Source organism: Anolis carolinensis, chromosome 2 (assembly GCF_035594765.1).
Source record: "Anolis carolinensis isolate JA03-04 chromosome 2, rAnoCar3.1.pri, whole genome shotgun sequence".
In the NCBI taxonomy this organism is placed as follows: domain Eukaryota; kingdom Metazoa; phylum Chordata; class Lepidosauria; order Squamata; family Dactyloidae; genus Anolis; species Anolis carolinensis.
The window spans coordinates 86,303,908-86,320,574 of NC_085842.1; the positions used below are offsets into that span (position 1 = coordinate 86,303,908).

Sequence of the window (16,667 nt, forward strand, 5' to 3'; positions counted from 1 at the left end):
ATGCAAGAAAAACAGAAATACTAAAACAGGGACCCCAAAATGGGGGTGCTTCTATTACACAATGGTGACTATTATGTGATGTAATATGGTAAACTCCAACCATTAAAAAGTTCCAGAAGGGTACTCTACGAATTCCAGTAGGGATACAAACTACCAAGTAGGCTTGTGCAATCTGGGCAAACTGCTATTCATTTTGGTATCCCAGATTTTGGTGGAGGTCCCAATCCATTTTTCAGGAGCCTCCTAAATTCAGGAGGACAGAAATTCATTTTTGATCTGGGAAGCCGAAATATTCGCTTTCTATCCGGCCCATTATGGGGGAGACTTCCCAGGCTCCCTTTCCCATCATTTTAGAAATTGTTTGTCCTTATATCCTCCATTAAGACCTGGATTAAAAGACCTGGGTTTAATGCTTTGTTAAAGTTGTTTCTACTCTAGAAGAGACAGGAACTTAAGGTGCAAGCAGCAGCTCTCTCTCTGCAGGACACAGTTTTCCAAGACATTTTAAGGGGGCTTCACATTTCTCAGGGAAGGAAAAGGAATCGGCCTGGAGGTATCCTACTCTGAGCCTCCTTCAAAAAGCCTCCCTTATCTCTTGATCTGAAGGCCCCAGAAAGGAGAACTGGCATCTTACCCCCTTGCACTTCAATCTCCTTTCTGTTCCCAAATCAAGAGAGAAGGGAGGGCTTAAGAAACCTCACCTCTTGGGATTCTTTTCCTTCTAGTCACTACCTCCCTCCCCGCACTCCACGTGTAAGTGACAGAAACTGAAAGCAGACAGCTTTTGACAGCCACTGTTCTGTTGCAGCCAGTAAAAAATGGATGCAGAACCCAAGCCGTTACAGGCTTACGAACAGGCCAAAGGCAAACATCCAAAACAAATCTGTGCACAAGCCTACTACCAAGGCATTATTGTGAGACACCCCCCACTGCAGTTTCTGCAGGGAATATATTCTTGGCCGGACCAATTTCTTGAAACCATGAATACAAACAAATGCCATTGAATTCCCTCACTTCCAGTCCCAGTATACTATACAGATGTGTTGAAGGAAATTTCTAGAAAGGTATCCTCTGGTGAAAGTATAGCATAAAAGTGCCTGGAGCGCATAACAAGTTTGTTGAGATACCATTTTCCCCCCCAGGCATGGGTAAGTGAAGCCACAGGTATGGGTTCCATGGTTATAGGAGTTACTGTAAGTTGGTCACTCAGTTTGTTCAGAGAATGGCTCTTATGAACCAGTTTTCCCATAGTAATGCCTCTTGATTAACACTGTATTTATAGTAACTTGGAATAAAGAATGAAGAACATACTGGACTTTCTGTAAGCTCATAAATGTTCTTTACCTTGAATCAGTATCGTATTGCCATACATTGATGAACTAGTGTTTCTTTTCTTGCAGGGATTTGAACATGTCTGAGTTTGTGTGTGACCCAGCAGCAAGTCCCTATGTATATGACCTGATTGCTGTTTCCAATCACTATGGAGGCATGGGGGTTGGTCACTGTGAGTAACTGTTTTCTGGTCTACAGGGGAGGGACAGCAATTGGGCAAAATATCACAAGACGTTCCTAGACTTCTGCTTTTGGCTATGTGTCAGATCTGTCTGGCATGCCTTTCTGAAGTTCTTTATCAAAAAAAACAGAATGATGGACTCTGTGGGCAAGGGAACTCAGTGGTTCCTTCAGATAAGAGGTGTTCCAACTAACTTTTAAATCTATGCATTTTTAAAACATAATTTTATTGAAGTTTTCGAAATGGAGATTTTGCATAAAATAAAAGGATAAGGTTAAGAAAGAAAGTACAAGAGAAGGAAAAAGACGGGAACGGGGTAAATAGGACAAAATAGGAGAGGTGGAAGTAATTAAATCTGTGCATTTTTTTAAAGGCAGCTGGGATCTGAGTTTCAGCTGTTATAATCAATCCAATATGCTGCTCTGCTTCATTAATGAGGCTAGTGCTGTAGTAAGATTTAATGCTTGAGAACTTGTGGCATAAGTGACTGTATTCCTGAGGAAAGGAAGTACTTTCATTCTCTGTGTGCTGCCATTCCTTCTTACTTTGTCAACTGTGTGGCAGAATCCTTAAAGAAACTCTTAATTATGGATTATGAAGTAACTCTTTCTAAGCATTCTTTCTTTTGCCAATAAAAGAGCCTAAAAATATTTCTTAAATATGTTCTTGCCTTAGGGTCATTCTAATCACAACACAGATAATGAAATGCAGCCTTTCCCTATGTCTCTATTTGTGGCTTTTTAGCTAGGTCAGTGGTTCCCAAACTTATTTGGCCTACTGCCCCCTTTCCATAAAAAATATTACTCAGCGCCCCCTGGAAAGGGGGGCGTGGCTTAGAGGGGATGGGTGTGGCTCCTGCTTAAGAGGGTGGGGCTGAGTCTCTCCCCTAGTCCAAGATGCAGGGCTGGGAGGGTGAGCTGGGCGGAGCCACAAATGGACGGCCAGGAGTTATGAGCTCTGAGGCAGGGCTGAGCTTCTATCCCTGTCCTGCGGCACCTGCCAGGACACAGGAGGCGGGGCTAGAGGAGAGGGCGGGGCCTCTTCCCAAGTGCCTGACGGGGCTGAACCTCTATACCCTGTCCCCGTGTTCCAACAAGTGCCTCGGGAGGTATACAGAGGCTCAGCCCTGTCTTGCGCTCTTGGGAAGAGGCCCCGCCCTTTAGTCCTAAAAGGCCTCTCAGGAGAGGTATAGAGGCTCAGCCCTGTCTCAGGCTCTTGGAAGGAGGCCCCACCCCCTTCCCTAGCTCCGCCCTCTGTGTCCCAACAAGCTCCTCAGGAGAGGTATAAGATTCTCAGCCCTGTCTCAAGCTCTTGGGAAGAAGCCATGCCCACTCCTCTAGCTCTGCCCCCTGTATCCTAACAGGCACCTCCAGTGTTCAGCCCTGTCTCTGGCACTTGGGAAGAGGCCCCGCCCCTCCCCTGGCCCCGCCCCCATGTCCTAATAGGTGCCATCACCGCCCCCCTGGATCGCTGCAGCGCCCACCAGGGAGCAGTAGCGCCCACTTTGGGAATCACTGAGCTAGGTGAATCCTGTAGTCAAATTATTCTTTCACTGGAAACTGTTCCTTTTATGATGTTGTTAAATGTCGTTCGAGACTATCAGTATTTACTATCTCATAAAGCAAAGTCATATTCTCTTATCTATGCTTTGTTTCCCTTCCTCTATTTTTCCTGGCAGATACTGCATACGCAAAGAATAAAATCAATGGGAAATGGTATTACTTTGATGATAGCAGTGTGTCACCAGCCTCTGAAGAGCAAATCGTGGTAAGTATCAGTAGTAATCAGATGGATCTTAAAATATTCTATAACTTTTAAAATTGATATACATGGTGGTTAAATTTGCCAAGTGCAAGGAAAGAATGGACTTGCAGATCTTTTTCTAAAGAAAATGATATTCAAGCCATGGGAAGTTCCAAGAAGGAAGCTCTATTAAGTCATACTTTCTTTGCACTATTTGCATGCATCAATGTTTGCTGGTCTTATCTGTTCCCATAGAAGCCTTTATAAGTTAAAGCTGATATGTTTCTAACAGTAGGATTGGGAGTTGCTGAAATTCATATATCTTGCTGTAATACTTGTTTTTATTTGCTGACCACATACTGTGGTTTGGTTTCTTGCTCTTCGAAATAGCTTTTTATCTACATTCAGCGCTGTTTTTGAGACAGCTATGCTTTACACACTTTAAACATTAATAATTGGGACACTTCACATTTACAGAGTTGGATCCCAACAATATTGACTACTAAATAGCTCACAAACATAAAATTAAATACAGTTCTCAGTGATATGGCATACATTGTTGGGGGGGGGGGGGTCAAATAACTTCACATCATGGTGAAACATTTAAGAGATCTAAAATAATAAATACCTTCATTTGATATCAGAATTATCATAAAGAAAATGCCAGGCCGGTTTTTTGAAAGAAGCCACTCCACAATTAGCATGAAGGCACCAAAGAAAGATTTCTTCCTTGTAGTGCCAGAGGTCCCAAGCCATCAATAATGTTTCAAAAATGTTAAAGGTCAAAATGAACATTGGACCTGAAATAAAATTTTGTCCTCTTACTAAGCTTTTGTTTGGTATCATATCCTTCTGTTGTTGTCTTGTAGACAAAAGCAGCCTATGTACTATTCTACCAACGCAGAGATGACAAGCTCCAGAGAAACCCATCTCCTTGCACAAATACTAAGATGAAATCAGAAGAATGTGATGGCATGGATACTAACTGAGCCTGTATGTGGCAGAGTCTCATCAGTCAAACTGCTAATTTAACAATCTGAGAGCTGATTTTGTTCCACCTGCACAGCTCAACAGAAAGTCCAATATAGAAGTGTTTGTGAGCACTAATGATGGATAGCACAAGAAAAGCCATAAGATGATCACACTTGGGCATATCATAGCCAAAGAGCTTTTGAAAAAAACAATATATATTTTGTCTATTCAATAAAGTGTTCTCTAAATCTCAGTGTGTATTCTGACAAAACTGTGTGAAACTGGGGGTTATATTATACAGCTAGTTAAGAAAGGGTTAAGAGTTAAGAAATGGATGCCCCTGTTGAACTGCAAGAGGAAATTTTAAAAATTGGATGTTAATATGCTGAGCAGAGGGGAAATATGTGCTTTGAACTGTATGCATTGTTGAAGATGCATGACATAAGAGGTATGGGAACACTTCTGAAGGGGATATTTGGCTTGAACGCCAATCTTGTATGGCACATATTGCCACCACATGCTGTCAGCTAACTGCTGAGAAACTGGGTTAGCTGGTGTGGGCTTTCAAAAGGTGTTTGCCCCAGCCCATTGTGCCCCATATAAGGGTCTGTTGGCTCATCTGTAGGAACCATCTTGCTCTGTGCTCCCCACCTCAACCCCGGTCCTCCTGTCCTATGCAAATATCACAACTCTTTGGGAGTGAACTATAGCCATCCCCCATTTTCTGAGAAAAAGTATTCATGTGGCTCTGCCTTCACATCAATCCACTGTGAATTTCCTATGCTCTACAACCCCGACTCTTCTAAGTCCACTTCCCGTGTTAAACTATGCATTGTGCAATGGAAAGGCACAATCTTTTTTTTCTGTGCCCCATTAGATAACTTTGTCTCATATACCAGGAGGATCAACCACTAATTTTCTTCAATTTCTCTGCAGTATTTTAGCATCCTCATGAAGAGAGGTCTAAGGCCCTTTCTCTCAGGTTAGGCTTCAGAAATCATTTAAAGGCTTCTTTCCTCTTGGATGTTCTCAGATATGCTCTTTTTCCCCAGCCAGTTTATTTCCATATGTAATATATTGCTTTCTGTTGCTATCTTACCTCAATGTATGCCTTTCCCCAATGTATTAAGAGATGGTAAGAATAAACGCAGCTGTCAAGCCCCTGTTCAGCAACACCATTAGCAGAGAAGAGCTGGGGGCATAGCCAGATTGAGGGATTTAGCAGAATTTATTAAAAGTGGGTTGGGTACTTACCTGTAGCCTTTAGCAGAGGAGTCCTCATTGCTGTCAGTGACAATCTTCCAGTTATTACTATATACGTATATATCTGCAGGATAGTCCTTCTGAAGCACTGAAATGTGTGTTGTTTGATCCAGATGCTGTTTTTAAATGGTTTGAGGTGTTTCCTCCCTGGAAATGATGGTGGGTGGGTGGTGGCTGTAATTATTTAAGTTGGTTTGATATTTTCTTTGCACACTGGGAATGATGGCTGGATGGCAGTTGGAATAATTTAAAAGTTAAGTTCAAATTGTAGTACTGCATTGTTTTGGTTTTACTCTTTTCCTGATTTTCTGGTTATGTTTTCTTTTGCAGTATAACACTTCAACAGAAAAGGAAACACATATTTAATAGGAAAAACCAATTTATTGAAACCATTTGTATTTCTACTCCATACTGAGGTGGAAATGTCTATACTGCTTGATGTAGGTCAGAGCACATATTTGTTCTTAGTGATTTGGAACGCCTGAATTAAATTTATTCTAAAACCGTACAGATGGTATTAAGAATCTGGATTTGCTTTTGACCAGGCTGGATCTGAGCTGGTGTGTATATTCTGTATAGTGTCAAAATCTGTTTTTAGATAGCACTTTGTAAGTGACTGGCTTTACTGTATAAAATAAAATTAAAATAAAATGAGTGAATTGCAATAAGTGTGGGCTTCAAGTGTTTCCAAACAGTGAATTAATATCTAAAATAAATGCTCAAACTTGTGATCCTATTTGGTAAAAGATTGCTTCAATCAGAAATTTGCTAATATAGCAGCCTGTTGGTGCCACTTTAACTAAACCCTCTCAACTGTCTGCTATTATTATAAATAGTAAGTAACAACTAATATAGCAACTTTTTGAAACAATTATAGAATAAAATATATAAATGTGTTAAAATGCTGCAAAATAGTAATACTGCCTTTATCACCATGGATTAAAATTATTAATCAGGACATTCATTTTGAGAAAAGTGAGATGGGATAAGATGCTTACAATAATATAGATTTAAAGATGCATCAAATAAAACCATAGTTGGTGTTTTGAAGAAGATACATGGAAATTTTATCTATATAGATATCCTCATGAGAGGATATCAAGAAGGAATCTCAACTTTGTGTTTTTGAAGGCTTTCATGGCCGGGATCACAGGGTGGTTGTATGTCTTTCGGGCTGTGTGGCCATGTTCCAGAAGTATTCTCTCCTGACGTTTTGCCCACATCTATGGCAGGCATCCTCAGAGGCTGTGTGGCATGGATAAACTAGGCAAGGAAAGGAAAAAATATATATCTGTGGAGAGTCCAGGGTGTGGCAAGAGTCCTTTGTCACTGGGAAGCCAACATTAATGTTTCAGTTAATCACCCTAATTAGCATTGGAAAGGTTTTGTCTCTTGCCTGGGGGGCATCCTTTGTTCAGTCATTAGGGTCAAGTCACAGCACTGTCACTCCTACTGGGGAATATAGAGGAGTTGTAGTTCACCTACACCCAATGCTATTAACCCAAATAATGATGGCTCTTGGGCAAACTTGCCATGCAGACCAGATATGCCCAGATTTGACTACTGTTGGGTTTGGAGGGCAACTGGACTGGAAGATGAGAAGTAGTAAGTACTGGGATTTATTGTTCAGCTGCAATGAATGAGCATCACACTTGGCACACAGAGCCCCCATAACCAATACAACATATTGGACAAGTTTAGGGAAAGGCAGTTCTAGTTCACCTACAGCCAGATAAACGCTGACCGACAATGCACTAGGACCACACTTCACACAGAGAAGCCTCATGACTACAGGTATTTGTGGGAAGGGGCCTTGATTTTGGGAGTTGTAGTTCACCTCCATCCAAAGACCACTGAGCCCAGCCAATGATGAATCTACACCAAACTTGGCAAACAGACTGAATATTGCCTGCTGTGGATACTGATAGATATTTTGGGGCAATTGCCCCGGGAATCTGGAAGTTGCAGTAGTTCACCCCCATCCACAGAGTACTGCAGCACACCTGCTACACACGCCCAAAATTGCCAACTTATAATACTGACAGGGTTTGGGGAGGATTCAGCCATGATTCTGGGAATTGTAATTCACCCACTCCAAACAGAATACATAAAAATTAAAAGACAATACCATTCTCAAATGACCCGAGCATCGCCGGGTCCCCAAGCTAGTCTATAATAAAAGTCAGTGTTTGTATGTATGTATGTTTGTATGCAAGTATGTGGCAGCTTTCTGATTGGCCGCCACTTACATGGACAAGTACGACTGCCACAAATGACGGATCTGGACCAAACTCGACACACTTATCCCCTATAATACACGTTACGGCCTGGTGCTATTTGGGGGAGGATGGACCACAGATGATGGGATTTGTAGTACTTTTCATCGTTACAGCTCCCACAGATCACTGCCATGCCCACGAGTGACGGAACTGGACCAAACTTGGCAGACAGAGCTCTCATGACCCCCTTTATGTCCTGCTGCAGTTTGGCGGAGGACACACCAAGGATGATGGGACTTGCAGTACCTTCACTCACTTTCCGACACCACAACAACTGCCAGGAATAACAGAATTGAACCAAACTTGGCACACATAGACCATATGACACAGTTTACATGCTGCTGCAGTTTGGGGCAGGACAGACCAAGGATTATAGGATTTGCAGTACCTTCACCCGATTCACCTCCCACAGACCATTGCGAGCCCCACAAATGACACAACTGGACCAAACTTAGAAGAAAGATGCAATGTGACCCAAATTACTCACTTTAAATGCTGCTGCAGTTTGGGGGACAACTGACCATGGACGATGGGATTTGCAGTATCTTTACTCAATTCCCAAGACCACTGCCACCCCCAGCAATGACAAATAAGGACCAAACTTGGTACACAGACCCCCGTGACCTACTCTACATACTGCCACTGTTTGAAAGGGGATGGACCATGGATGATGGGACTTCCAATACCTTTACTCATTTCCAGGGAGCACTGTGACTCCCACCAATGTTTGATCAAGACTAAACTTGACACATAGAGTCCCCATGACCTACTTAACATCCTAGCGTTGTTTGGAGAGTGGTGGACCATGGATGATGGAACTTGCAATACCTTCACTCTCTTCGTGAGAGCACTGTGACTCCCACTAATGACGAATAAGGACCAAACTTGGTACACAAAGCCCCCATTACTCACTCTACATCCTGGCACTGTTTGATGGGGGATAGACCATGGACGATGGGACTTGCAGATGGGAGTTGTAGTTCACCACTCCAGCTGACATTGGATTGAGACTACATTTGGAACACAGGCAAACAATGCCTTTCTCAAATGACCCGGGCACCGCTGGGTCCCCAAGCTAGTTAAGAATGAAAAAAACTACAGAGATAGAAAAGCAATTGTAACACGACCATCAAAAAAGTGGTAGCAAACAGTTGGCAGCATACTGGATACACTTGACTATAAGCCAACCTCATATATGTAAGTCAAAGGCAGGTTTGGGGGCCAAAATTAGGAATTTTAGTATGATAGATAGGTCAAGGGTCATTCTACAGAGGGGAAAACACCAATGACAAAGCAGAGGGGCAGCCCTGTCCAGGAATTCAGAGTCCCAAGTGGATTCCATAGGGGAGAGAGCAGAGGGGATCAGCTGAGCTCTTGCCTTTCGTCACTCTACTTAGGGAAGAAGATAGTTTCCTTTTCAATAAGAGTTAAAAATACAGTATTTAGGTTGACACTGGATAAGTTGGCCTAGTTTTTTTACTAACACTTCTCGAATTATACATCAGTATATAGGGGTAAGTAATTCCTCAAACTGAAATACTGGTATACTGGTAAACAAAGTAATATATGCAAAGGAGCTCTGGGTCCTAATAAAAAGTCTGGCAGTAGGGAAAACTATTAAGACAGAGCTTTCCAAAGGATATGTCGTGACTTTAATGAGTTGGCTTCAATATATAGGTGTGTTGCATGAAGGTAACAAGAAACCTCCGAGTCTGTGAAATAAGCAGTGAATCATTTATAAACGTATAAATGAAAGAGCTTCGTGAGATATTTTCTGTCTCCATACATTTTCATTGTTGCAATTTATGTGTCCATATTTATTTATTTACAGCATTTATATTCCGCCCTTCTCACCCCAAAGGGGACTCAGGGCGGATCACATTACACATATAGGCAAACATTCAATGCCTTTTAACATAGAACAAAGACAAGACAAACATAGGCTCCGAGCGGGCCTCGAACTCATGACCTCCTGGTCAGAGTGATTCATTGCAGTGATTCATTGCAGCTGCTCTCCAGCCTGTGCCATAGCCCATAAGGGATTGGCCTGACCTCCTGTTTGCTAGTAAAACTGAATCACTGTGCTGTAAAATTATCACGTCTATGCTGCCATATAATCCAGTTCCTCAATCCAGATTATCTGCTTTGAACTGGAGTATGTAAATCTTCAGTGCCATATAATCCAGCTCAAAGCAGATAATCTGGGTTCAAAAACTGGATTATATGGCTAATCCAGTTCAAAACATTCATTCATTCATTAGGTGTAGATGAGTCCTAAAAAGTGTTGTCACCAATAGGAAATATTTGGAAAGGTCTGCGCTAAGGAGTGCCAAGAAAGAAATATCAAAGGAGAAAAGAGTGATATAATTTGATAAGGGCAGGGTGAGAAATACCGGGCCTGGTAACATATTGTAGAAGGAGGGCAGTTTAAGGGCCATTTTCCCCAAGGTAGTTTCCCAGAGGGCTGTTCTCTTCCTGAGGCATTGGGCCGCAGGCACCAAGCGCTGGCTCTCGGGGGAGAGTTCTGAGGGGCAAGGGTTCCGTGGCAGTTGAAGCCTCGGCGGGGAGAGGAGGGGCACCAGGAGATCCCAGATCCAGCCGCTGACATCCAGGTTGAACACAGGTTGGGAGCAGTTGCTCGTTTGCTCCAGATTCGTTTCACAATCGAGACACCTTGGTAAACAGTAAACATTCACACTTGATTCTTCCAGATAGTTTGGTGTGCAAAAGGCATGTCATGTGGGTTAATGCTCCATCAAACTGGCTAGCCACCCATTCCTTTAATCAAACCAAGCATGCTTCAAATTTTGAAAAGGACGAATGTTCGCAATATTTCAATATGTGAAGTGAGGCAAAGTAATTTGTTTTAATGGCTGCATCTATAAGCAGAGGAGGCTAGTCGTTGGTGCCTCAACGGTGTTCATAAGACGAATCAGTATGAAACAAAGGTTGGGGTTTGCCTGAGGCAGGTTTCACTTCAAATAGAGGTAGGGGACCCATCATCCTCTAGAGATACATTGGATTCAGCTCTCAGAAGCTATGGTCAGCCTGGTAATGAAGGGACCCAAGTCATCATGGAAGTTGTAGTCCAAAACTAGTTCTCGTGCTTTTGTCTTTTGGATGATTTGGACCTCATCTCCCAGAAATCCAAACCAACATGACTGATGGTCAGGAATGCTGGGAGCTGAAGTCCCCAACACTTAAAGGGCCAAAGTTTGAAGAGCACTGGTCTTAAAAAGAGAGAGAGAACTAGAAGGTACACAAAGCTTTATGACACAGACATTGCTATTAAGGTATATTGCAGATGAACAGTTAGGAAAATATTACATTGCTTAATGATGGTAGGACTTTAATAAGATGGAGAAGACATAATTTTAAGGCTGTTCTTGCAAACTTCAGCCATCCAGACTTGTTGGCTGGCTGCATCTCCTGAAAGCTTCCAGAAGCAGTAATTTGTGAAGTTCTGGTCAGTTCCTTTGTGCTTTTATTAGCATTTATGGGTGACCTAATCTTGCACTCTTTGAATAGTCCCGGGAGTGTTTCCCCCAACTTCTTGCAGTTTCTAAGCCTTGTATTAAAAAAACTTTTATATCTAATGTATCCAGTTATTGGCTGGATGAAACAAACACACAGTCTATTGACTGAGTGAGGTTGTGAAACTATTTATCCCCTGTGTGTGTGTGTGTGTGTGTGTGTGTGTGTGTGTGTGTATTCCAATATTAATGCCATCTTGAGTAGCGCTGGGAAAAGCCTTTTAAAAAGTTAAATTCAGCAGCCAAGTATTTAAAAAATGCATTATTTGAAATAGTTTGTGTGTGTCATTTAATGCCAAATTAAGATTTGATAATAGGTCTCAGAAGATATTACAACTTACTACAAGAGTGTATCTTCTATATGTTTTTGATCTACAGTTTCCATGAGTCCTTGCTCCATAGCTAAAAGCTAATGGAAACTACAATCTAGAGGTGCATTTACACTGCAGAATTAATGCAGTTTGACCTAACACTGACTGTCATGCTTCAATGCATTGGACTTTTAGTTTTACAAGGTCTTTGGTCTTCTCTGCCTCCCCAAACAACAAATCCCAGGATTCCATAGCACTGAGCCATTGCAGTTAAAGTGATATCAAACTGAGTTACTGTAACTCTACAGTGTTCATGCACTCCTAGTGGGCTTCAGTGACAATGGGATTCAAACCCTGATCTCCCAGAGTCCTAGATACAGCCCAGAACAACTTGGAAGGAAGTAGTTGCCCATTCTTATGTTAATGTCTGAGACAAACATTAGGAATGACACACTAGTGAGATTGCTCACAACAGTTTATTTCCTTCACTAACTAAGCCATCACACAATGGGATACTTTTCTTCAGGTGAGATGTCAGAAAAGCTAAACCGTTGTCGTAAGGAGCTTGCTGCTGCTATTGGCCGAGCCATGGAAGATCTCTCCATTCCTCCCTTGGCTTCCCCAGACTCCGCTGCTGACCTGAGCTCTGACTTACCCACGACACGGACCCCAACGCCCCCCAACGAAGAACCCTCTAGTCAGAAAGGAGAAAGCACCCCACCCACGGTGTATTGCCCCCAGGTCTCTTTACCAGTGGCTTCTACTTCTGAAAAAGAGAACCCCCTCTTCAGGCAAAATCTAATTCCAGTGACTGTGGCCCCCAACATTCAATCCCCGAAACGGGAGCCCCTGTCAAGCAAGGAAAACACATGGCTACATCCTCAAATTTTCATCGCTGACAGGCAGTTTTTCCTCAGCTTAGAAGACAGCGAGAGGAGAAAGCAGCATCTAAGGTATGCTTTATCTGTCTCAGGCTTAATTATTCTTTTGTGATGAAATATGTATCTTGCTTTCTTCAAAAGTATTGTGAGCGTTTTATTGTATTAGCTGAAGTGATACCAAAATGTTACAATCCTACACTTTTCTACTTAGAAGCCATTTCCCCTTTCCTTTAGGATTGATGAATGACTGCATTAAGCCAGACTTCTGTTGGTGACATATGGCAGCAATAACCATTGATGGACATTGGGTAAGGAGGTATTCACTGCCTCCTCCTGCAATGCCTACTCCCTTGCCAAAATGGCAGCTCAAGAGAACCATGGCATTTCCTAATAAGAATGGGTGGGCAAAGAGGCACCTAGCAACACCCCAGCTTCATTGGGGGTAGAGATAGCTGTCAGCCACCTGGGCCACCAGCATTATGTCCTATAGGTCTCACTGAAGTCATAGTTGTCCCTTCGCCCAGCAACCCAATTGCAGTTGTCCAGCATCTGGGCACTTCCCTGTTCCCTCAGCTGGTAACTGGCATTGCTGAGGTGTGTTCGACACTTGCAGAATGGGAGCCTAGAGTAGTAACAGTGGTAAGACATTCTGTTGCTTTACTGTTCACTCCCAGCTGAAATCTGTTAAATTTTTATGTTACTCATCATCGTCTCACTCGTTCAGTCATTTTCAACTCTTCGTGACCTCGTGGACCAGTCCACGCCAGAGCTCCCTGTCGGCTGTTGCCGTCCCCAGTTCCTTCAAGGACGAGCCAGTCACTTCAAGGATACCGTCCATCCATCTCGCCCTTTATGTCACTAAGAATGCCAATAATGTTTTTGGCAATTTTCATCTGACCATTTTGTCTTGTGTGTGATCATGATTTTAGAGCCCATTTCCACAAACATAGAAACACTCGCTTTCGTAGGTGCAAATAAAAAGGTTTGTTAAATAATTATAAATGGCTTCCTTACCTATGGGATGGGACTGGCTATGTTACTCACATTACATCTTTCCCCAGATGTAGATATGTATATTATAGTTACTTAGCAATAAATCAGAAAACCAAACTGAATATGGAGACCAGCCACATTTTAATACACCATAGAACATACTTTTGGGAAAAGGTTTCTAACAGTATGGGCACTAGCCTTGTATTGTCCAGTTAAAGCTGTGTTTGTGGTTTTTAGTAAAACTGATGAAAGGCCCATGAAGTCTGAAACAAGTGTAAGTGATGACGATGCCGCTCCACAGAATCTGAAAGAGCTTGCTGATTTGAGTGGTAAGTAATGACGGCTCTGATCCATGGGAACAACTTATTTTTAAAAACTGGGTAATCATGATGCCTAATAGAAACAGCTGGGGCCTCTAGATCTGTTTTATAGAACGTGGTATGAGGCAGCCTTGCCCTTTCTCTCTGGGAGACATGAGGCTTGCTCAACGGTAATAATTCAATATGGATTTTAATTGTTATGATAATGAATGCATTACACAGCAATGATTACTACAAAGTATATAATAATGGTTTTCACTGTTAGTCATGGATTTCAGAGGGCACTGATGCACTTTCTTGATGTGAAACACCTTAATATTTGGGAAACAGTTGTATATGACTGGAAAGACTGTAACAGACCAGGGAAGGGCAATGTACAGGTCCCCTGGATGTTGGATTACAGCTCCTTTCAATCCCAGCATAATGGCAAAAATGGCACCTACTGTCCATCATCTGGAGTGCCACATACTGCTATCCCTGCTGTTAAGCCATTGCAGCCAGTTTATCCATGGTTTAAAATCACTCTACTTCATTACAGCTGGGAGGCATTTACTTTCAATGTATCGGCTCTCAACAAACCTGTAGACAATTCAGAATAATTTCAACTCACTTCTATGAGGTGTTTTAGAGGTGGTGGTTTCTCCCTCCCTAGTTAAAAAAAGCAAACACTGGCTCTGATGTAACGAATTAGTCAAATAAGTATTTGCTGGTTTGCTAGAAGTAATTAATTGGAAATAAATCTGACTGCATTTTCTATCTTGAGCAACTGGACCCGATATTACACTGGGGAAAACAATGGCTGATCTCCTGTTCAGAACATCAGCACACATGCCTTTCCCTTATATATGTAAATGTTCTCTTTGGGCATTGTGGAGGTTGGTATTCTCTTCTTCCCTCTGCAGCATCCAAAACCTCATCCCCAGATTTATTGAAAACCTCTGAATCCCCCAGCCCCGACACTGAGCAATACAGGATTGCAGCACTTGTACCAGTGAGTTATTTGGATAACTAACATATTGTATTATTTTTACCCTCAAGATAACCCAGCTATGTGGCCAGCAGAAAAGCTTCCAAGGAAACCTGGTTTTGAAAATGAACTGCAGGAAGTGTCTAGGCTGTCAAGTGAACTATTTCCTCTAGATGCATCCTCAGTCCTTGATATGGATGTGAGTAGTTTCAGAAAGGTCCTGGAGCACAGCACCGAGGATGAAGCAATCATTGAAACGTTGCTAGATATGGAAGAGGAATACAGATTGAACAGCTCCACCTTGCACCAGCTGCACTAAAGAGGCTGGTGTGAGGTGTGAGCTATCTTCATTTTAAGATTGGATAGCGGCATGTCTGAACCATGGAAAAACTGGCAAACTGGCAAAACATGTTACATGATGCACTAATAAACTAAATAACTTACAATACTATGTGAAGCTGCAGTATTTTCAATGAATAGTGAATTTTGCTTGGCTGTTTGTGTTCTCAAAATCCAATGCATGACAGCTGAAAGTGTGGTCAACATTTTACTGTACAGAGAAGCTAGACATGCAAGCACTTGCCCTTCACACAATAACCATATTAATGAGTTTAGAGGAAAAACAGCTGTGTGCATCCACTTTTGCTTTAAGTATCCAATGTTACATGCCTACAAAACATAAAAAAGTCAGAATACTGTTTTGCTGAAATTGTCCCAGTGGCCATGGAAATAAATGTTCTAAAACTCATTACCTTGCAAACATTTGATGCTGTCAAAGGGATGAGGGTCTTTCTTCAATTAGAAAGAGAATACTGTTTTCTGATGGAAGGACAGTAAGTCAGTGTTTTCAAAAATGCAGACAATTTTTGTTCTAGTTTCTCAAAGAGATTGGATATTTTGTAAAAAGGAGAGAGCATCCTTAATTTAGTCACTGCTTTCATTTAAACATCTTTCATTTGCCATTGTAACCAGTGCATGTTCTAAAACTGTAATTCAATGAAAGATGGTGCAAGTCCTATTTACATCTATTTCAGTGGTCAACTTATTTTCATGTAACATGTGAAAGGCCAATACTATGGTGTGAATTTTGCTCACTTGTGGCTTTGACCAACACTTCCTATGGGGGAAGTATATGTCTGTGAAAATATGCATTTAGGATTGTAGTTAATAAAACTGCAATCAATATTAAAAAATAATAGAAATGGCTGCTTACTTCCACTTGCTTCATAAAAAGCATGATAATACAGGAAACATGTCTCTCCTCCTCCTTTTTCCTCAGATTAACACAGTGTATAGAGAGTGGGTTGTTGCGAATTTTCTGGGTTGTATGGCCATGTTCCAGAAGCATTGTCTCCTGACGTTTTGCCCACATCTATGGCAGGCATCCTCAGAGGTTGTGAGGAATCCTCAAAGATTGTGAGGTATCAAAGATGATAGCTCACAACCTCTGAGGATGCCTGCCATAGATGTGAGCAAAATGTCAGGAGAGAATGCTTTTGGAATATGGCCATACAACCCGGAAAATTCACAGCAACCCAGTGATTCCAGCCATGAAAGCCTTCGAAACACAGTGTATAGACAGGTGATTGGCAACTGATGAGGAAGGGAGCAATATTGTTGGTAGGATTATATTGTCTCCATGTGCCCTATAGTTCATGGGGTCAATTTCACCATGTTTCTGCTCCAGCAGACTATTTTAGAGCTAGAAGAGTCCCTCCAACCGCAGGAGTAATGTAAGCATCCGTTCTCAGTGTCACAACCAGCAGCACCCTCAGAAACCAACTGAGTTGCATTAATTTTAGTAGTTAACAATCGTAAAAGTGATGCCTAAAAGTTACAAAATCATGTATTTGGTTTACATTCTCAGAACTACTTAACATGATGCCAGCCAT

At 42.0% G+C, this 16,667-nt stretch overlaps 2 protein-coding genes across 5 annotated transcripts in view; both read left to right on the top strand.

Annotated features, from left to right (window-relative positions):
- Positions 1-6,159, top strand: part of usp4 (ubiquitin specific peptidase 4) — a 49,949-nt gene extending 43,790 nt beyond the window's left edge. For both annotated transcript variants that reach the window (XM_062970113.1, XM_062970112.1), the window contains 3 exons: positions 1,401-1,504; positions 3,192-3,280; positions 4,126-6,159. In XM_062970113.1, the coding sequence (XP_062826183.1) occupies positions 1,401-1,504; positions 3,192-3,280; positions 4,126-4,245 (313 nt within the window). In that variant the 3' untranslated portion in view covers positions 4,246-6,159. The remainder of the gene's footprint in view (positions 1-1,400; positions 1,505-3,191; positions 3,281-4,125) is intronic.
- Positions 6,160-10,309: 4,150 nt separating this feature from the next.
- Positions 10,310-15,221, top strand: c2h3orf62 (chromosome 2 C3orf62 homolog). Of its 3 annotated transcripts, none has more exons than XM_062970115.1 (4): positions 10,310-10,447; positions 12,141-12,567; positions 13,726-13,817; positions 14,847-15,221. In XM_062970115.1, the coding sequence occupies exons 2-4, from the start codon at positions 12,146-12,148 to the stop codon at positions 15,092-15,094; spliced, it is 762 nt and encodes a 253-aa protein (XP_062826185.1). In that variant the 5' UTR covers positions 10,310-10,447; positions 12,141-12,145; the 3' UTR covers positions 15,095-15,221. The 3 variants fall into 3 exon arrangements, with proteins under 3 accessions (XP_062826185.1, XP_062826184.1, XP_008103227.1); XM_062970114.1 differs by having other exon boundaries at positions 10,311-10,393; XM_008105020.3 differs by lacking the exon at positions 10,310-10,447 and having other exon boundaries at positions 10,486-12,567.
- Positions 15,222-16,667: the final 1,446 nt, after the last annotated feature.

Bases quoted from the DNA above. Each gene is read 5' to 3' on its own strand.
- c2h3orf62 (XM_008105020.3), top strand. From the start codon at position 12,122: ATGGGATACTTTTCTTCAGGTGAGATGTCAGAAAAGCTAAACCGTTGT. The intron at 12,568-13,725 runs GTATGCTTTATC...TGTGGTTTTTAG, and splicing joins AGGAGAAAGCAGCATCTAAG to TAAAACTGATGAAAGGCCCA. The intron at 13,818-14,846 runs GTAAGTAATGAC...TTTACCCTCAAG, and splicing joins AGAGCTTGCTGATTTGAGTG to ATAACCCAGCTATGTGGCCA.